At 34.5% G+C, this 22982-nt stretch overlaps 1 protein-coding gene across 4 annotated transcripts in view; it reads right to left on the bottom strand.

Annotated features, from left to right (window-relative positions):
• The window catches only part of ERBB4 (erb-b2 receptor tyrosine kinase 4), a 1181951-nt gene that overhangs the window by 291581 nt on the left and 867388 nt on the right, over nucleotides 1–22982 (bottom strand). For all 4 annotated transcript variants that reach the window (XM_025405288.1, XM_025405286.1, XM_025405289.1 and 1 more), the window contains exons 13-14: nucleotides 10865–10997; nucleotides 5593–5686 (exon numbers count right to left, since the gene is read on the bottom strand). In XM_025405288.1, coding sequence (XP_025261073.1) covers nucleotides 5593–5686; nucleotides 10865–10997 — 227 coding nt within the window. The remainder of the gene's footprint in view (nucleotides 1–5592; nucleotides 5687–10864; nucleotides 10998–22982) is intronic.

The following is a 22982-nucleotide window of genomic DNA, read 5'->3' on the forward strand; positions in this document are numbered from 1 at the left end:
AAAAGTCAGGAAACAACAGGTGCTGGAGAGGATGTGGAGAAATAGGAACACTTTTACACTGTTGGTGGGATTGTAAACTAGTTCAACCATTATGGAAAACAGTATGGCGATTCCTCAAGGATCTAGAACTAGATGTACCATATGACCCAGCCATCCCATTACTGGGTATATACCCAAAGGATTATAAATTATGCTGCTATAAAGACACATGCACACGTATGTTTATTGCAGCACTATTCACAATAGCAAAGACTTGGAATCAACCCAAATGTCCATCAGTGACAGATTGGATTAAGAAAATGTGGCATATATACACCATGGAATACTATGCAGCCATAAAAAAGGATGAGTTTGTGTCCTTTGTAGGGACATGGATGCAGCTGGAATCCATCATTCTTAGCAAACTATCACAAGAACAGAAAACCAAACACCGCATGTTCTCACTCATAGGTGGGAACTGAACAATGAGATCACTTGGACTCGGGAAGGGGAACATCACACACCGGGGCCTATCATGGGGAGGGGGGCGGGGGGAGGGATTGCATTGGGAGTTATACCTGATGTAAATGACGAGTTGATGGGTGCAGCACACCAACAAGGCACAAGTATACATATGTAACAAACCTGCACGTTATGCACATGTACCCTACAACTTACAGTATAATAATAATAAATAAATTAAAAAAAAAAAAAAAAAAGAAAAAAAAAAAAAACAAAGTAGTAGAATTGACAAGCTTTTAATTTAGCCAATCTTATTTTATAAAGTGTTGACTTTTCACTGTAGACTAATAGCAAACAGTTTGTAAAGAAATGTAAATTAAAAATGTAAATAAATAAAATAGGTTTAAAAAAAAAAAAAAAAAAAGAAAATGAAGGTCAAGGCAATATTCTTCCTTATCCCTAATTCTAAGCTACCTCTGGAGTCAATAATCTAGACAGACAACTAAAGGATAGGCTGAATCCTTATAGAAGCATCATATATATATATGTATATATTTTGAGTCATCATTGATGTTTTTCTCTGGTAGCTACTGTAAAAGACAAAGTTATGATTCACCAGTAACCAATTATATTCTATTCCAGTCACATGACAAGATTGTAATTCTCCTCCCACCAGAGACAAGCTATGACTTAATTTGGACAATGAAATACAACTAGAGGTGATTATGAGACAACTAGTGCTTAAGTCTCCAGCCTTCTCTGGTGCCATGACTCACAGACCTCATGTAGAAGTGGAAGTGCCGTAAATTAAAAGCATCCCCGAATGCTAGACCATAACAGGCAGGGGAGCTGCCTTAGAACATTTCCCAGATTTCCAGTGTACTTTACAAGATGGCTGGGCATGGTGGTCACATCTTTAATCCCAGAACTTTGGGAGGCCTAGGTGGGCAGATCACTTGAGGCCAGCAGTTCAAGACCAACCTGGGCAACATGGTGAAACCCTGTCTCTACAAAAAATACAAAAATTAGCCAGGCATGGTGGCACATGTCTGTAAACCCAGCTACTCAGGAGGCTGAGGCACGAGACTCGTTTGTGACCAGGAAGCAGAGGTTGCAGTGAGCTGAGATCACACCACTGCACTACAATTTGGGTGATAGAGTGAGACTCTGTTTCAAGAAAAAAAAAAAAAAAAAAAAGAAAAGAAAACAAACAAAAACCAAACATCTACATACTTTACATGAAATAAAAGAACTTAAACTTATTTATGTTAGCTACTGCAATATGGAGGTTGTTACAGCAGCACAACCTTTATTAACCTAACTTTAACAGCTTTTTCACTTTTATAGGAATGTATTTCAAAATCAGTTCCCTTCCTATTTTTTCTCTTCTTTTGCTGCCTCTCTAGCCTAAGTTCTGGTCTCCTGAAACTGTCTGATTTCCCAGGTTTGTCTTTCTTCTCATATTTCCTCCTATATCCTTCTGGATAGGACTGCATAAAAGTAATGAAAGTAAAGCAGAATGAATACAATTATAAAAAATTAAATAAAATATAGAAGACCAAGTGTGGACAGACAAGGACATAAAAACAAAGGCCTTCTTTTATTTCCAGTATATCCCTTTCAAGAATATCCTAGATTTCTTTCATTTTTAAGTAGGATTTTATGATCTCATTTTACTTATAGCTATCATAGTCCCTGAAATAATTTTATTTCTATTGCACTGAAGACGTTGTTTCCTGGGGGACAAAAGTGAACTGAAATGTATGAGAAATTTGGAGTCAGAACTTCTATAGTTAAGTCACAGATTCATATCCTACTGACGTGCTGACTTTTGGAGTAACTTTCTAATCATTATAGGTTAAATTTCTTTATGTTTTAAAGGGAGAAAGTGATAGCATGCTTCAGATGTAACGGTGTTTGGTAAACATAAGTATATATCAGTTTTTGTCATTGGGGAAATATTCATAGATCAAAAAATGTGATTTCAACAGAATATATCATAAGAGCAGGAGGGGGATTTCCAAATGGCTTTGATGACTTCCTCAATTTCATCAAAGTGCCAGTCTAATGGAGAAGCTTCCAGAACCTCTTGGATATCTTAAATGATACATGACTGTTATCTGGCACACAAAACCATCTCTGACTCTAGTTGTGGTAATTAACATGTGGGCCCAGAAACAGACAAAAACCTAATATGAATTGTAGGGGTTGAAAGAAACCAAACCATAGCCGGAGCAATGTTTGGGCCACTGGTTGAGCTCAGCCACACCAGTTTTTCAGACACCATTACTGAAAGACATTGTGTTCTTACCTGCTTAGCATTCAAAGATTACTGATTCTTTAACTATCAAATAATTTAAAAAATCAACTTTTAGAGTTTTAAAAATGTATATTTTTATAAACCATCTCAAGTTTTTTGAGGGACAGTGAATAAACAAACTGCCAAAACCCACAAATTAGGAGAAAATAATGAATGAGTTATTCAGTAGTATAATTTTATGCAACAGGAGGCATCATGAAGAAGAGAAAAAGCATGGAACTGATTAGCACACTGAGACTGGATGGTAAAATTGTGATTCCAAAGGTCTCAATACTACAGAACAATCCATTTAACTACATTGAGCAATTCATTTAACATCTCTGAGATTATTTCCTCATTGGAAAAATGGGAGTAATACCTACAAGACAATAAAATAAAATGTAGGTGAAATACCTAGCACAGAACTAGGTCACAAAAGGCCCTCAGCAATGTGTGTTAAATCATGAATATAAATATGATCCAAGATGATCAGATTAATTCTGACCTGATTCAGAGGTAAAGTGGTCATTGAACTTTTTTCACACCTGAAAACTAACATAGGCATACTGAAGGGACAGTTACTGAATTCTTTCTTTAGTGAAGGTTAGACTTTGCTACAGATGTTAAGCAAACATCAAGTTTTCATGCAGGGGATTTTTTTCATGAAATTAGAAAAAAAATGGTATCTCATTATGCTACATCTAAGCAGATTAGTTTTTTGTCTATAGGATTAGGTGAACTAAAAGTATTAGTTCATAAATAGATTTGATTTTTCTGAAAACTCACAATTGCAAGAAAGGCCAAAATATTATTACTTGAATGTATTTTCATTATATAGTATACAATAGACAAATAAAGGACAATGTGAAAAAATTAAAATATGCAAATAATACAATTTAATTTTTGAGAAATAATTTTGAATATTAATGTTTGAATTTGCTAATATGTAAAAACCTATCAATATGTAAGCTCATGAAACCTGGCACAAAGTAGGTACTAAATCATATTTGCTGAATAAATGAATAAGATGTTTCTTAAAGCCTTGTTCAAACTAAAAAGGTTAACAGAAAGAAATAGGAAATTGCATGTGTGAAGAAAAAAGTAATCTAGAAAATCGTAATAAGAAATTTATGGGAAATATCAGTGCAGTGGTACCTGTAGTGATTCACACACCACTACTGAAAGACACTGTGTTCTTACCTGCTTAACATTGAAAGATTACTGATTCTTTAACTATCAAGGCAAGTTTTGGCAGTTGCTCATAATTTGTTGAAAAGTGTTTCTGTAAATCTATGTCTAATATATATTATGATTGGATCTAGAGGCCTATGATGATTCCCAGCCTATTCAGAGATGGCCAAATCCTTGATTATTTTAATTATACATTTTTAAAAATTTCTGTCTCTTGGAAAGATTTTTTTAATTCCATGATTAATAGTCAAGAAGTTACCTAAATATGTTCGTTTTTAAAGACTCATATAGATATCTCAACTTGCCTTAACAGGCCATTACAGGAGTTCACTTCCCTGTGTTTCATGACATTCTTTACAGAATTCATATTTCTCACACTGTCAATTAATTGTATTTTTCATGACTGTCCATAATGGAGAAAGAAAATAGCTGCACATGCCCTTTGCATACTTATTTGGAGATCATTACATATTAAATTGCCTTTTACACTTTGGTTCTTCATGCCAAACAACACCATTTCTTTTTCTCAGAGGTCTAATTTTCCAAGCTAATCATCCTTGTGGTAGTCCTCTGAACTGGCCAACTTTTCCACATCCTCCTTTAGATGAAGTTCCAGAACAGCTCATTGGGGCCTAATGGAAGTTTGGAGGGCTCAATGATATATGTTTTTTTCTAAGCTAATTAAGTGCTGAATAAGCACTCTGGTATAAAAATTAATACTATTTAAATTTCCAACGAAATCGTACAGAGCAATGTGAAGCTCTTGTCTACATCCAAATGTTGGTCTCAAATTATCCACTGAGAGATGATTCAATAACACAGATAAACTGGAAATTTTTCTAAAGAAGGATGAAAATAACAATTAGGAATGAAAAATTTATACTGATCTCATTATTAAGAAAAACTCGAATGATGGAAACCAAAGAGAGGTCTAAAATATAATTTTCTCTCTGAGGCTAACTTCAAACTATGTAAATGAGACCTCATCCATGAGAACTTTCCTAATCCTATAACCCCTCCTTGGATTCTCATAGCTCAATTCTTCCCTCTGCCATAGTACTTATTGCACTGCTTTAGATTTTAGTTTATGAGTACTTGTCTCCTTCTTTCCACTGTCTTTCACACTGCCACAATAGTTAAAGGATTAAATGCATGTAAAAATGTGTGATAGCTTTCCTCAAATACAACATGAACTTTTACATTTGTGTATGTTTACATGTTTCTTCTTTCCAGATTCTTCTTCAAAGCATAGCTCAAACATCACTTCTTTGTAGCCTATCTTGATGTCTTTATTTCCATCCCAAAGACAGAATTAGTTTTTCCTTCACTTGTGTTTCTATAGCAATTTATAAATATTTTAATTTTGTTAGTGATTATGCTTCAATCTAATTATTCTTTTCTATACTGTGCAAAAGTCCAGGACCACTTCATATCTTATAATTCCATTTAACTATTTTATCTGGAGAATAAATATGTATGACATCGACTTTTAACTATTTTATATCTACTACTAACTTTAAGCCTCTTGTAGGCAGATAAACATGTTTCCCCATGGCATCCTATAAGTAGCTATTGAATGGATGAATAAATGATAAAATAATAACAAACATTCATACATGATACTAAATAAACCAACACATTACAGATGTCTTCAGGCTTACCGGTCCATGGCATGTGAGGAGACCATCTTCCATCTTCTCACACTGAGGGTCACACTCCACACAGATGGAGCCGTTCTCAAACTCCCGAAATTCACTGTGAAAACATCAGCCACATGAGGAGGTATAAGCAAACAAGCTGTCAACCTAACAAATGAAGTAACATCTGTGAAAAGTCCTATTGGCAGAGTAAATTCTACAGTTTGTTTCTCTATGTGCCAGGAGCATCAGAAACATTAAGTTTTCCATTAGGAGAAAAGATAAACTGCAGCCAGATGGCTCTCCCTGCCCTCCAATGAGTTCAACGTTAGACTCATACTGGAAACCTCTCTCCTGCAAGACATATTCCAGCAGTCTCAAAAAGAAAAATAAAGCGACAAAGTATAACTCTTCTATGTTCTGATGACGCAGTAAAACCATTTTTACCTTTTTAAATAAGGCTGTGCCTGCTTTGTCTTTATATACAATTTTACTCTCAGAGAAGCTTTACTTTCTAAACTCTGAAAGAACTATTGTATTTTTCTTGATGCTAAGTTATATGAATGTTCCCCATCCTTGTCCTTCAAATCCCAAGACTCTTCGATTGATTTTTGGTGAAACTTCAAAAACTACTTTGATTCCTCTTCTCCTTTTAAAATATCTGCCTTGGAGAATTAGAGAAAATATCTTTTTATGGTAGATTTCATTTTCTTATATTATTGATCTAATATCACGACATCTTTTTGCAGTCTAAATTCTTTTTGAAGTAATTCTGTATGGTACACAATAAAAGAAATAGTTTAATGGTAACATCCTTAAACTTTCTAATTGAAATCTCCTGGGATGGTGGTCATCCCTTCCTATATCCTTACATTGTTGTGGCTATTTGTATATTACATGTGATCAACTTATCAATTTTATAATATATGTCTACTGCAAAATTTTTATATCAATAATTAGATACCAGTCATCTATAATATGTTTAAACCACCCCGTTCCACTAAAATACAGCAGGATAAGGTACTGAGTACAGACAATTTAAAATGCCATTTACAAATCATTAATAAAATTTGACTATGTTTAGCTACTTCATTATTTTGTGCTTTTGTGTCCTGTGTTACCACTCCACACCAACAGCATTACAGGTATGGCAATTTTTGATTCATTAGGTGATACATTAAAAAATATTTTTACCTAAAGAGAAGTGTTCACTTTTTTCTCATTTGAGTACTGTAAAGCCTTAATAAATGACAGAAGTACAACAATGAGCTATGCTTTCTGTTGGTTAAATTAAGACTATATCTATTCCAAGGCAAAATAATTAAGTTTGGTTTTCCAAATAAATAGCATAAATAGGTGGCTTAATTATGTATGGAATGCACATATATTTAGTTACATGGTTTATGCATTTTATAAAGTGAGATAGTAGTTTGTTATGGATCAAACCTTTTATACATTGTCTTAATTTTAAAATCACAATTACATAAAGACAGGTTATCTTTTGCATGCTTCACTGACATAAACCATACAAAGTACTCAACAAAGGAAACCTGCAGAATATAAAAGTCAAAATGAGTTGGTACGGGAGGGTAGTAAAATTGTAAAGATAATCAAGAGCATTGTTTGCATAACAAAATTATGACACAATTATAGCACAACTTGAGATTATCCACTGGTTTGGATAATAGTTTCTTGGGTGATTAAAAGTTTATGGTACTAAATGAAGGTTATAGTGTTCATATTACTAGAACAAAGGTCACATTTTTCTTACTCTTCTCCAAAATCCACTTCCCCACATGCAAGTTGAGGAATAAAATGTATGTCATAAAACAATCACGGAGACAGTGTATTGCGCTTTTCTTCCGTAGACTTCCATTTGACAGGCTTCTGATTTTCCTGCTCTCAGAAAATATCCTCCTGGCAGTCTCTATAACTTGTTCTGCCCTTTATTGTGACTTTCTCCATAATTTCTCTTTTTCTTTCCTGTCCTCCAGTGATTCTATTGTGACTTTGCCAGAGTTTTTCTTTCACTAGAATCAGATTTAACAATTTATAGTCTATTAAGTATGAGCTTTGCATACGGAGCTTTGTTTCACTTGGTTTTGCTATGATACATTTCTCACAGTTTCGTTGTATGTGTTACCTTAGCAAGTCCTGTGATCAAGAGTGAATACTCTGGGATCTAGTTTTTCCAGATTTAAAGCCCAGGACCAACACTAATATTTCTAGGCCTTAAATACTTGAACTTCCTTAAGCCTCATTTAAAAAAAATATCCTCTGTAAAAGGAAAAAAATAAGATTTCACTGAGAAGCTGCAATTATTAAATGTAAAAACACTTGCAAAGAGCTTACACTGGTTCCCTCTTTGATGTTTCTGTGTTGTTCTTAAACTTTCACAAGAGTTTAAGCAAGTTGGGATATAAACTCGTTCTTCCTCAAAGGCTATCATAACCATCAGTCAATGTTGAAAGAGACTAGCCCATACCACAAGATGGAAGGTAGGCAATCCATCATTGGGCAGGCAAGAATTGCACCAGTCTTTTACAAGACACATACGTTGATCATCTTTCAAACTAGCCCCATGTTTATGGTTTCCTGGGTTGCCACAATTACTGCAAAATACATTAAAAACTAAGTTAATTTAACAGATTTGATTTTATGATGTAAATATGAAATATGCTAAATATAAAAAAAACAGTGTGGTAATCAGTGTTTCTTCAGGAAACCCGTATTTTTCTTTTGGTTAGCTTTCATTGTTTTGCAGAAATGAGACAGAAACTAGTGTTTACATCCACATGTTTATAAATTTCATATTTCTGAAAAGCTAAAAACTGTAATATTAAAGAAAAACAATCGTATTCTGGGAAAAAACAAACAAACAAAAAACAAGATGAAAAATCAGATACTTAAGTTCTAGCATTGGCTTGAGTCCTATGTAGTGTTGTGACTTTAGCTCATACTTAATTATACCAGTTCCCTCTATTTATAAGATGCTGCTATTACACAAAATGATTTCTGTAATTAATTTCCTCTTTAGAATTACACATATGTATTCAATAAACTTTTAATGTAATATTCACTTAATGAAATTGGTCTATTGTGTTTCATTTTATTAGTCTACTGTGTTTTGTTTCATTTATCAATTGCTGAACGCAAGCATATTTTGATCTGAGGTATTTTATGTTCATAAAATTGGGAACAAGCATAAATATGATTCAGTGAGACAAGCAGCAAATAATCTCCTATTCATTTTCAAATTGCAAACCAAAGTTACCTCACAAAATTAAATGCTAAAATTTTCCTGAGAAATGATTAAATTCTTAATTTTTTTATACTTACGCTTCTAATATTAATCTTTTCCCCTTATATTTTATGGAGGGAATTGGTTTTGGACATCTTGCAAAGAAGAGACATGTCAATATCATTATAATCTATATATTTTTATTTTTCTCATGTAAAATGCAAAATTGCAATGTTATTTATTGAATATCAGTGGGATAATTCACAAGGCACAAGAAGAAATGAAAGAACTTCAAAACTATACTTTCCAAAGCTATTGAAAATACTTTCAGGCCGGGTGCCATGGCTCATATCTGTAATTCCAGCACTTTGGGAGGCCGAGGCACACAGATCAACTGAGGTCAGGAGTTCGAGACTAGCCTGGCTTACATGGAGAAACCCTGTCTCTACTAAAAATATAAAATTAGCCCGGTGTGGTGGGGGGCACCTGTAATCCCAGCTACTCGGGAGGCTAAGGCTGAAGAATTGCTTGAACCTGGGAGGTGGAGGCTGTGGTGAGCCGAGATCAGGCCATTGTACTCCAGCCTGGGCAACAGGAGCAAAACTTAGACTCAAAAAATAAAAATAAATAAAAATTTAAAAAAGAAAATACTTTCAGTGAGCAACATAAGAAAATTTGACTTAGGAGCAGCACTAAAAATGCATTATCACACTAATGAAGAACAAGAATAATGCATCAAATAGTATGTTATGATAAAGTGATTTTATGAATATACGAAATATTATGAACTTACTAGGTTTTCCTACTGGTAATGTTATTATTGAAGTACCAGAGAAAATTAAAAATACTTGATTTAAAATACTACTTAGATTATCTAAAACCTGGCAGAACACTTTCTAAACCACTTCAAGTAGAAACTACAATGTAGTTTTTCTACTGGGCTGATCACTTGTCAGACACATAGAGACAAGCCATTCCTATATACAAATAGACATAAAAGTGAGTGGAAAGAAAAAAAAAAGAAAGCAAACATGCACTCCAGATGAAATTTATAGGGAAGTATGAGAGGAAAATAAAAAATATTATTGGGATATATGGAGAGGAAGATTACTTATAACAATCCCCTTCATAAAGAAAACAGGAATATATTTCTCAATTTTGCTTAAGTGTAAATTGCTATAATTTATTAAGAATTGTCCAAGTATGGGCCGGGCGCGGTGGCTCAAGCCTGTAATCCCAGCACTTTGGGAGGCCGAGACGGGCGGATCACGAGGTCAGGAGATCGAGATCATCCTGGCTGACACGGTGAAACCCCGTCTCTACTAAGAAATACAAAAAAAAAACTAGCCGGGCGAGGTGGCGGGCGCCTGTAGTCCCAGCTACTCGGGAGGCTGAGGCCGGAGAATGGCGTGAACCCGGGAGGCGGAGCTTGCAGTGAGCTGAGATCCGGCCACTGCACTCCAGCCTGGGCTACAGAGCGAGACTCCGTCTCAAAAAAAAAAAAAAAAAGAATTGTCCGAGTATGTTTTAAAAAATGCATATAATAGTAAACTATGTATTTGAACTTATAATTTCAAATAAAATTATTTGTCCTTAAAAGAATTCGTCTATGTGTTGTCTCCTTTATGCAACAAGAACTCTCCTTAAAAATCCTGGCCTGCATTTTACCATTTTCTTAAAATTTAAAAATCAGAGCTAGGCCAGGCGCAGTGGCTCATGCCTGTAATCCCAGCACTTTGGGAGGCCAAGGCAGGCAGATCACTAGGTCAGCAGATCTAGACCATCTTGGCCAACACGGTGAAATTCCGTCTCTACTAAAAAATACAAAAAAATTAGCCGGGCGCCTGTAGTCCCAGCTGCTTGTGAGGCTGAGGCAGGAGAATGGCGTGAACCCGGGAGGCGGAGCTTGCAGTGAGCGGAGATAGTGCCACTGCACTCCAGCCTTGGCGACAGAGCGAGACTCCGTCTCAAAAAACAAGCAAACAAATAAAAAAATCAGAGCTAATCAGTCCTTCGAAGCTCATGAGGTGAAGGCAACCCTAGAAGAAGCCTTACCCATCATAGAGGTTACAAGACTCTATGCAGATCCTTCCTCTACTGAAGCGGCGACACGACAGACATTGGTCTGGCCCAGGTCCCCAACAGCCATCACTGGAACACAGATGGTTGCACACCATTCCTTCAGCAGCTGTGAAACACCAGAATCAAAGGGAAATAAAACAGAGGATTGTGTCAAAACTTAAAATCTTCCCAGGTAATGCTATTTCTAAAGGAGTTCGCTTAAAGGAGATCTATGGCAAATGACTTTGGTGGCCTATCCCATCATCATGTCCTATCCCACCTGCAGCTTCTTCTATATTGCAGAGTCCTAGTAGATGTGTTTGTACGGCAATCTTGCGTTTTTCATAAGGTTAAGCAAAAGTGAATTGCCTATATAAAAACTACCGGGAGGACAGGCGATATAAATTATCCGTCCCAGCTAAAGAATAAACCACACTTCTCTCAAGCCAATGCTTTGCTCCACTAATACATAAAATATTTTGCCTTCTCAGTTTGAGGGATTTATGAAGAAATAGAAAAAAATAATATTGTCCTGAAACAAGCAAACAAAAAAAAGGATTAAAAGAGGAAGAGAAAGAAAAAGAATAATTTATAGAGTGTAAGAAGGGGAGAAAGGAATAGAAAGAAAATACAAGTTTTCTTTTTTCTTTTTCTTTTTCTTTTTTTTTTTTGAGACAGAGTCTTGCTTTGTCACCCAGATTGAAGTTCAGTGGCATGATCTTGGCTCACTGCAACCTCCACCTCCTGGGTTTAAGCAATTATCCTGCCTCAGCCTCCTGAGCAGCTGGGATTACAGGCGCACACCACCATGCCCAGATAATTTTTGTATTTTTAGTAGAAACAGGGTTTCACCATGTTGGCCAGGCTGGTCTTAAACTCCTGACCTCAAGTGATCCACTCACCTCAGTCTCCCAAAGTACTGGGATGACAGTCGTGAGCCACTGTGCCAGCCAAACTGTAAGTTTTCTACAAGACCCTGCTATATTCTGGCTAGGTCTACCTTGATATTAGTCAAGTCATCACACGTAAGGAAGAAGTTTTGAAAGAATATTCAGCAAATTACAATGATTATTTATGCAGAAGTATAGAGATTAAAGTAGTAACAACAGTTTTTAGTGTTATCTCTATGTTGTCTCTGTTTTTGTTGTTGTTGATGGCAGAAGGGCCAAATAATTTTTAAATTTCCACTTAAGGCAAACCATCTTTGTTTCCCTTTATACTGAATATATTTTATTCAGGATATTATTATTTATACTGCATAACATTATTTTAGTGAAAGGAGATTTGATATTGATAAGAAGAGCCATAAATACTTCAAATGTTATTCTGTGTTTCTGAAAGTGATTTGAGGTATTTGAAATACAACTATATGTGGTTTTCATGAAATATTAAGAATTCTAAAGATTAAAACATCAAAATCAACTTTATCTTTCCATTAGTTACCAACTTTACTTATTATGAGATGTAAAATTTTATGGCAAGAACATTTGTGAGGTGGGTTGGGATGGCACTGAATATGGTAGTGTAATACAAGCAGGGAGCTACATCTGTGAAATCTGTGAAAGTTAACTTCTCTAACATATGCTTGAGAGAGCAAATCGCCCGCACCTGCGATCCTGACTAGTTCTGAAACAGTGAAACAAATATTCCAATTCAAATTTTCTTTGTCCTATATCCTGGGGTTATAAAAAGGCCCCTATGGTAAACTGTGTAAAAATATTTTAAAGGCAGACTTAGATCTATCAACAAATCTTGCTACTTCTTGAATAATTTCTTCCAGTATAGTTTAAGAGAGGACTGTGTATGTGTGCCTGTGTGCAGCAGTTTTATTGAGGTACACATGGCATACAATATACTGCTTATATATAAAGTATACCATTTGATAAATGTTGACATCATGAAACATATCTACAATCAAGATAATTAATGTATTAATTATCTCCAAAAGATTCCTCATGACCTTATGTAATTCTTGCCTCCTGCACCATCCTCCTTAGACAATCATTGATCTGCTTTCCGTTACTCATTGTACATTAGTTTGCATTTTCTACAATTTTTTTTATAAATGAAATTATATAGTACATTTTCTGTTTTTATATGGTTTCTTTCATTTGCATAATTATTTTGAGTTTCATCTATATTACTGCATGTATCAACAGTTTATTCACTTCTATTACTGTGTATATTCTATCATATGGATATATGAAATTTATAATCCATTCACCTATTGACAGACATTTAGAGTGTTTTCCATTTTGGATGTTAAAAACAGTAGTAGTTGATTACTATGAATATATGTGTAAAAGTCTTTGTATGGACATATACTTTCTTGCCCTTTAGATAAATTCCCAGGAGTGGAATGGCTGGACAACATGGTAGGTATAGGGTCAACTTTTCAAGAAACTGTCAAATTGTTTTTCAAAGTAGTTGTACCATTTTACATTCCTACCATCAATGAACACAACACAAAATTTAGCTTGAGTTGTGTTCCCCACATCTTCACCAATATTTGATGTGGTCAGTTTGTTCAATTTTAAACTATCTAATTTGAACGTAGTAGCTCTTGATTGTGGTTTTGATTCACATTTTCTTAATGATTAAAGATGTGGACTATCTTTTAATGTGCTTATTTTTATATATCTCATTTGTTCAAGTGTCACCAAATCTTTTGCCCATTTTATATTGTATTGACTATTTCTTATTAATGAGTATTGAGAGTTTTTTATATATTTGGCAAGTATTTTCTCCCAATTTTAGCCATGTCTTTCCATTCTTTTAATACTGTATTTTGAAAAGTAGAAGTTTTTCATTTTGATAATTTATCAACTTTTTTTTTGAATCATACTTTTCACATCGTATCTAAAAAGTTTTAGGTATGTCCAACCCAGGGTCACAAAGGTTTCCTCTGGTATTTTCTTTTAGAAGTTTTATAGGTTTCACAATTATCCACATGATTCATTTAGAGTTAATTTGCACATATGGTACTGTATTAGTCATAGTTCTCCAGAAAACCAGAACCATTAAGAGATTTTATACACATCACACACACACACACACACACACACATACACACACACACACAATTGGCTCACACAAGTATGAAAACTGAGAAGTTTCACCATCTTCCACCTGAAAGCTGGAGACCTATGGAAGCCAGTGGTGCAGTCCCCATCTGAGTCTAAAGGCCTGAGATCCGAGAGAACTGATCATATAAATTCTGGTCCAAGTCCAAAAGCCTAAGAACCAGAAGCATCAATGATGTAAGATGTAAGTTCCATTCCAAGAGCAGGAGAAAGATCAATATTCTAGCTCAAGTAGCCAAGCAGAGAGAGTGAATTCTCCCTTCTTTCAAATTTTTATTTTATTTAAACCCTCAGTGTACTAGATGATGCCCACCCACAGTGGTGACGGCAATCTGTTTCATTTAGCATACCAATTCAAATGCTAACATCATTTAGAAACATCCTCACAGACATGTCCAGAAATGATATTTAATAAAATAGCTGGTCACCCCATGCCCCAGTTGGGTTGACATATAAAATGAACAATCACAGGTACTATGTAAGGATATACTCAGTTTTTGTATATGGATATTCAATATTTCCAGTATCATTTGTTGAAAAGATATCCTTTCTCTATGAAATTTGCATATTTATAAGAAATAAGTTGTTCATACATTTCTGGTTCTCTACTCTCCTTCATCTACTTCTCTCTCATAGTATTTTTCCATAATTTTACTTTTAATATATTTGTGCTTTTATATTTGAAGTCCAAGTCTTGTAAGCAGCAGTCATTGAGCCTTGTTTTTCTTTATTTCAATCTGATAATCTCTGTCCTTTAATTAGGGTGTTTAAACCACTTACATTTAATGTAATAATTGAAATAATCAAGTTGAAATAATTTATCTTAGTTTTCTTTTTTTCTTTTTTTTTTTTTTTTCCTGTTGGTCCATTCTGTTCTCTTCCTCCTTTTCTTCTTTTCTCCTATGATTTGGATAAATTGATTATTAAAATGATTTTATTTCTATTTATGTTTTTCTGCAAATGTGGCTTATGAGCTATATAACTTTTTCTTTGTTATTTTATATTTTGGGTTTATATTTTAAATTAAATATTTTATTCTGAAATAATTGTATATTAATGTGTAGTTGTAAGTAATGATACAGAGAGATATCGTGTTTTGGACACCCAGTTTTATCTCACAAGATCTTAAAAAGTTCATAGTACAGTAACACAACTAGACATTGGCATTGATATAGGCAAAATACAGATTTCCTCATAGCAAGAATCCTTAATTTTGTACTTGGATCTTCACATTGACTTGTCTCCCATCTTCCCTTTAAACTTACCCATTAGAGCTCCCTTACTGCAACCTCTAATCCCTTCTCCATTACTATAATTTGGTAATTTTAAAATTTATATAAATGGAATCATACAGTATGTAATTTTTCATAATTTGCACTTTTTTCAATTAGAATAAATATGCAGAGATTCATCCAGGTTGTTGTGTTTATTGTTTGTTTCTTTTTATGATCATAGTATTTCATAGCATGGGTTACTACAATTTGTTTAACTATTTACCCATGAAAGGATATTTGGGCTGTTTCCAGTTTGGAGCTACTACAATTAGGGCTACTCTAAACATTTGTGTATATGATTTTGTATAAATATAATTTTCATTGTTCTGTAATAAATTCTCAGGAGTTAATTGCTGGGTTATATGGTATTAACATTTTAGTTAGGTTTTTTTTTTTTTAAAAAAAAGACAGTAGCAAACTATTTTCTAGAGTGATTGTACCATTTTTACACTCTCACCAACAATGTATGGATTATTACATTTCTCTGCATCTTCTCCCACATTTGATTTTATTACTCTTTTTATTTTAGCCATTCTGATAGGTGTAGTAATATCTCATTGTGTTTTAAATTTAGATTTCCATAAAATGGCTAATAACATTGAACATTTTTAATATGCTTATTTTTCATTTATACACTCTTCAGAGAAACGTTTCTTCATATCTTTGACCATTGCAATTAGATTTTATTTATTTATTTATTTATTTGCTATTTAGTGCTACTTTTTGTTCTTTATATATTCCATCTATCTATGAAACCATTCCTATAAACTTTATAATACTAATAAGGGAAGATGAGAGGGGGAGAAATGAAAATAAACCAAGTGGGTGGGCACGGTGGCTCATGTCTATAATCCCAGCACTTTGCAAGGCTGAAGCTGGTGGATCACCTGATGTCAGGAGTTTGAGACCAGCCTGGCCAACATGGCGAAACCCCATCTCTACTAAAAATACCAAATTAGCTGGGCATGGTGGTGCATGCCTCTAATCCCAGCTACTCAGGAGGCTGAGGAGGGAGAATTGCTTGAAACCAGGAGACACAGGTTTCAGCGAGCCAAGATCGCACCATTGCACTCCAGCCTGGGCAACAAGAGTGAAACTCCATCTCAAAATAAAAAAGAAAAAAGAAAAGAAAAGAAGCCATGCTTGCACCACACTCATCATTAGTAATTAATGTAGCTTTGTTTGACCTGCCTCCTCATAGTTGCTTGCTTTTGTCTCAGAGTCATGTAGACCCTGCTACAAGATTATAGTTCTCCTTAACTGCTCTATAGATAACTATTTGAACATTATGAAACATTAGCTTTTGCCTTAAGATGTTTTTTCATGTCCTGCATGCCAGAGAAATCACTGATGCCAGCTGGTCTGAAGGACCCCACTGATGCCAACTGGTCTGAAGGACCTTATGAGGAGATAACTCACCAAAGAATGGAGTTTCCACATCCTGATGACTTCATCCTTCTTACTCTGCCCAACCAATGGTCATAGTTTTCCAGCCCCTTGCTCTTATAAACCCCAGCCCAGTATGCTCAGAGAGATAAATTTGAGAGTTTCCTCTCATATCCTCACTAGATTGCCCTGCAATAATTAAACTGTTTCTCTGCTGCAAATCCTGCTGTCTCAGAATATTTGTATGTTACTGTACAGCAGGCATAAGAAGTTGTTGGTCCTGTAACAACTATCTGATTTGAATATCTCCTCTCCCAATCTGTAGCTTATACTTTCATTCTTATCTTAGGACATTTTACAGAGCGAATGTTTTTAATTGTGATGAAGTTGAATTTATCATTTCAACTTTTTGTAGATTGTTCTTTGCATGCCAACTCTAAATTCTTTTCAGCTAACTGTAAATCCCTAATGATTTCTCCCATTTTTTTACCTCAAAGTTTTATAGCTTTACATTTTACATTTAATCCCATGACCTGTTTTTAAAGTTAATGTTTTTATAAGGTGTGGGATGTAGCTTAGGGTTCATTTTTTTGCTCTATAGATGTCCATTTGCTCTGGCACTATTTGCTTTAAAGGCTACCTTCCCTCTATTTAATTGCTTTTGCACCTTTGTAAAAAATATCTTGGGTACATTTGTGTGAGTTATTTCTTAGTTTGTTTTATTGATCTGTGTATTTATCCCTTTACAATAACACACAGCCTTAATTATGGCAGCTATGTAATAAATCTTGAAAATATGTGAACTGAATATTCCCATTTTGTTTGTTTCTTTTCCAAAATAGTTTTAGTTAGGCTAACTTGTTTTCCTTTCCATATAAATTATATAAACATCTTGACTCTATCTCAACAAAGCTTTTTGAGATTTTGACAAGCATTGCACTAAAGCTGTATATAAATTTAGGGATAATTGACATCTTTATGATTTTGAGCTATTCAATACAGGAACACAGTATGCCTTTGCATTTATTTACATCTACTTTGATTCTTTCATCAGTATTTTGTAGTTTTCAGCATACAAGTCCTGTACATGTTTTGTTAAATTTACACCAAAGTATTTCATCTTTTAGTAATTATAAATAGTATTATAATTTCTATGGTCCCATGTTAATTACATGTATTCAGATACAATTAAACTTTGTAAGTTTTATGTTTTACCCTATAATCATGCTGAATTTGCTTATTTATTTTAGGAGGTTTTTGTAGATTTTTGAAATTTTTTATGTACATAATCATGCCATCTATGAATAGAGAGATTTTTTTTTCCTTTTCAATCTATAAGCTTTATTTTTCATTTCTTGCCTTATTTGCTAGGTAGGACTTCCAATACTATGTTAAATAAGTAGTAAGAGAGGACATTCTTTTCTTGTTCCCAATCTAGGGGGAAAGTATTCAGCTTTTCACCATTAAGCACGACGTTAGCTGTAGGATTTTTGTAGATGGTCTTCATGAAGTGGAGAAACTTACTCTGAATTTCCATTATTTTTCCAGAGATTTTTAAATAGAAACAAATGTTAAAATTTTCAAATGCTTTTTCTGTATCAATTGACATTATTATGAATTTTTTCTTCCTTGGACTGTTAATATATTACATTTTTGATTATGAAATATTGTGCCAATCTTACATCCCTGGAATAAACCCATTTGGTTATGTTGTGTAATTCTTTGTATACATTGCTGAATGCTATTTGCTACTACTTTGCTAAGGAGTTTTGCCTCTAGATTCTTTAGAAATACATTGGCCTTTAGTTTTATTTCTTTTTGGAGGGGGTATTCTTTCTTCATTTATGAATACTAATATTCAAAACCATCATGAAAAATAGAACGATTATAGGTAGGCAGAGTCACAGAGAGTGTCAGTTGCCCAAGGCCACAAGTGTTGGGTTAAAACCCAATACAGGGCTGGGCGCGGTGGCTCACACCTGTAATCCCAGCACTTTGGGAGGCCGAGGTGGGCAGATCACGAGGTCAGGAGATTGAGACCATCCTGGCAACACGGTGAAACACTGTCTCTACTAAAAAAAACCAAAGAAACAAAAAAAACCCCAAAATTAGCCAGGCATGGTGGTGGGCACCTGTAGTCCCAGCTACTTGGGAGGCTGATGCAGGAGAAAGGCTGAACCCGGGAGGCGGAGCTTGCAGTGAGTCGAGATCACACCACTGCACTCCAGTCTGGGCAACAGAAAGAGACTCTGTCTCAACAACAACAAAAAAAAAAAAAAAAAAAGAAAGAAACCCCCCGCCCCCCCCGCCCAATACTGCCTAGCATCTATCACTCAGTGGAGATGAAAATGTGAAATTCATACCCTGCCTTCTCTGACATCACATGGAAGGGAGGTTGGCCTGGTGAGAGTAGAAGTCTACACTCTTCTCTCTTTTGCAAGTTTGAATGAAGTTTGTTTTTTTGTTTGTTATTTTTAGTATTGTATGTTTGTTTGTTGTTTTTCTGTGGTGTTTGGCTGGAGTAGAGCAGTTATTATCTAAAAGATTTCTGTCTTGTCTATCTGCTCCTTTCCAGATTCTTTGGTAGAAAGAACAGGCTTTTGTTGGGGTTTTTTAAATCTGCATCTGTTGGGGTTTTTGAGTTGACAGTTTCTTCATCTCAAAATCTGGGATATATGCAGAAAAAAAAAAAAAAACTCAGAGAACTCACCTCTGCATTGTTCTTTGGGTTCCAAGATCCCACACCTGTCTGCCTCTTCTGTCCACCTTTCAGAGTCGTCTTATAATGTCCAGGGTTTTTATTTGTACTTAGCAGAGGAAAAGGTAAAAGTATGTTTCCTCCATCTTCCCAGAAGCTAAATCCGAGTAAACATCTTTAATTTATTGCAGACTGTTTTCAAGTTATACTCTGCCACTTCACATCTATTCTAAGGATCTTAAAATAGGATGCTTTTATTTCTTATTCCTTACCTTTGAGCTACTGTCATACATCTTACTTTCCCATGTTATTCACTCTACATTACATTGTTACTATTTTCGATTTAGCATGACATTGTATTTGAAGACAACTAAATAATAAGATGAAAGTTGTCTATATTCATCCATGTAGTTACCATTTCTGGTGCTCCTCAGCCTATGTACAGATCCACATTTCCATCTGGTATTATTTTCTCCTGTCCAAAGGGATTCCTTTAATATTTCTTATAGTGCAGTTGTCTCTGTGTGTTGTTGTTCTCTCTGGTATTGTCTGTGAACTCTAGTTGCATTATTCTGCCTGGACTCCTAGCTCTGTCTTCTCAACTTGGAGTTCTTGGGACTCTGCCTGTTATCTTCCTCACTATACTGTGGCTTAAAATCTCTCTCAAGGCAGTTAACCAGAGCAGTCATAAGGCTCACCTCATTTATGTTCTCACTCTCAGGAATCACTTTCCCTTGTGTTCTGCTCTCCAGTCTCTTGCAATCTGTTGTTTCATCTATTTTGTCCTTTTTTTTTGATTGTTTCATGAGGGAGGGTAAATTTGATCCCTCCCTTTTGTTATTTCATCTTGGTCAGAAGTGGACATCTTATATTTACTTTCAACAGTGCAGAGTGGGATGACTTGCTGTTTCTTGTTTATAGACAAAAGTTTTCACATAAAATTTCTCCCAAATGCTCCAAAAAAGCTGCTAAGCATCCACTAAACTTCATTGAAAACTACACATTCTTCATTCTAACTAATTAACTTTATAGTTATCATTTTAAATAACAGATAAAGAGAATTTTTAAAGATAATCTGAAAGAACAAAGACTAAATGGAATGCTTTCCTGTATAGATAGGGTTGACCCTACGCTTAAATATATTATAAATTATTTTAGATAACTCATAGTTTGAAGGTTTTGCTTAATTGTGGTTTTCTCCAAGTCTTAAAGATTTATTAAAATGAAATATCATATTTTATGACTATATTTCATCTTCTTATCATATCTACACTCTCTTCCCCTGAAAAGTTGAATGATTTGATGTTTCACTTGGGAATGGCTTATCAACAGTTTATCTGTTACATTGATTTTGAACTAATAGCAATAGTGCTTATTTCTTTCTGATTTAGTCATAATACACAGGAAGAGGTCTCTCTCATTCCACAAAAGAAACGTCAGCATAAATGGAATCTATGCTTGTTTGAAACAGAATTTTGCTCTGTTGCCCTAGCTGGAGTGAATGGTGTGATATTGGCTCACTTCAGCCTTGACCTCCTGTGCTCAAGTGATGCTTCCACCTTAGCCTCCCATGTAGCTTGGACTAAAGGTATGCACCATGACACCTGGCTAATTTTGTTTGTTTGTTTGTTTTTTGTAGAGATGGAGTTTCACCATGGTGCCCAGCCTGGTCTCGAACTAAAGTGCTGGGATTACAGGCATAAATGATTGCACCCAGCCAGAAACAGAATTTTAACATAGGTCTTATATCACCACCTCCCAAAAAGTAGGATATAAATAACTTCCCACTAATTTATAAAGATGTAAAGAGTAAAAAGATATTTTAACCAAACTGATTAAATATAAATGGATGGTCTAATTCTATATAATAGACAAAGTTAAAAAGTAGCAAAGATCAATTACATTTGAGAATATTAAGTTACAATACTCATAACCATTTAGTCATTTAAAGGTTATCAAGTATCTCATTTTCTGACATATATAGTTATATACAGTGTTTACATATTCTTTCTAATGGGATAAACATGATCTTCAGAGGAAATCCTGAAGAGGGAAAGTTGTATTATGAGAACAACTTGTAAAGAGAAGTAGAGAATGGTTAAAATTATACTGTAGGGTGTCATGACTCTCTCACTCTGTATTGATCACTTTTGTTTTCTTTTTTTATATTTTTTGTTCATCAAGTTCTATCTCAGACCTTCAATTACAGATAATTTTATCTATCTATATAAAATATATATACACATTATACCTACAATATATAAATATATATCAATGTAATATATATTATATAATATACATTATATATAATATAAATATAATATATATTCAGTGCTAACTAAATATAGAATATAGTAGGTGTCTTAAGTTAGTGTCCTCACTTAACTCAGTTTCATTCTTGAGGACATTGACAAGGTCACAAATATGACCTTGGCACTATTTTATGATATTCCATAAACTTTTGGGCCCATTTATTTTACTATATTACATTATTTATTTTCAGGTTTGCTATCTTCTCCCTCTTGTCTCTTCCCCTTCCCTCTGCTAAAGGTGGCAGAACTTTACAGTATGTGGAAGGGTAAAGGCTGACTGCTTTGATCTTTCATTATATGCTTTGACACTAATTGGAGAGGAAGCTTTAGCTTCACTCAAAATCTTACCTCTCTTCTGCTATCTAACGCCTTCCTGGGTCTTTATCATATGCCCAATATCAGAGCAGGTTTGGGTCAGGGAAACAATATGTATTGGAAGAAAGCAAAAATAAACAGAAAACCATCATAACTATTTTCTTCTCATTCTTTCCAAACCAATAGATGATGGAAATGAAGGTAGGTTGATCATTTTCTCCAGAGTGAAACCAAAGGAAGTATCTCCACATAGCATAGAACAAAAGGCCAAGGAAGCTACTTCTTTGAAAGTCTTAAGAGAAAGAAATTTTCGATCAGCACCAATAATTCAACAGCCCTCTGACTTCCCGCAGTGATAGTCATGAGAGAAGGAGTGGAAGGGCTCTTCAATGACTTACAGTTCAAAAGGCCATCATAACCCTCTCTAAAGAAACTTTAGCAATGTAGTTATTAGGCAACCTTTAACTTCTTCCATGTTTCCTCTGGAAGCTGCAAAATAGATTTTTCTTTATCTCATCTGAATTCCAGGTGTCTGTTAAAAATTTGGAGAGATAATAATGTGCTTAGCATTTTGACCTCTACCGAGAACACTGAACCTGCTTTAACTAAAATAGAGGGAAGCTTAAAATAATGGATTTTGCTCCAGTGTTGTATGTGAAAGCAAATGGATTATTTCAAAAATACTGAAATGTATTTGGACAGGTAATGTTCTTCCTTTTTTTAAAGCTGAAAAGTACCATTTAATAGTCATTATAGTTAAGGTTTTGTGATTAGACATAGACTTAAACTCTTACTCTGTAATGACCCATGTAGCCTTGGGCAATTACTTACATGCTACTTATCTTTAAAGTGAATAGTAATATCTAGTAATATCTTCTTTTAGGATTGTGATGAAGATTAATCATCAAATTAGTAGAATTTTTAATGCAGGGTCTAAGACATTAAGTAAATGATCAATACATGTACTCAAGAGAAATGTGAAAGCATAAAAGCATATCCCTGTGTTTACTTTAAAAAATGTTTATTGAGAAACTGCTTTATGCA

This window comes from Theropithecus gelada, chromosome 12 (genome assembly GCF_003255815.1).
Source record: "Theropithecus gelada isolate Dixy chromosome 12, Tgel_1.0, whole genome shotgun sequence".
NCBI lineage: Eukaryota > Metazoa > Chordata > Mammalia > Primates > Cercopithecidae > Theropithecus > Theropithecus gelada.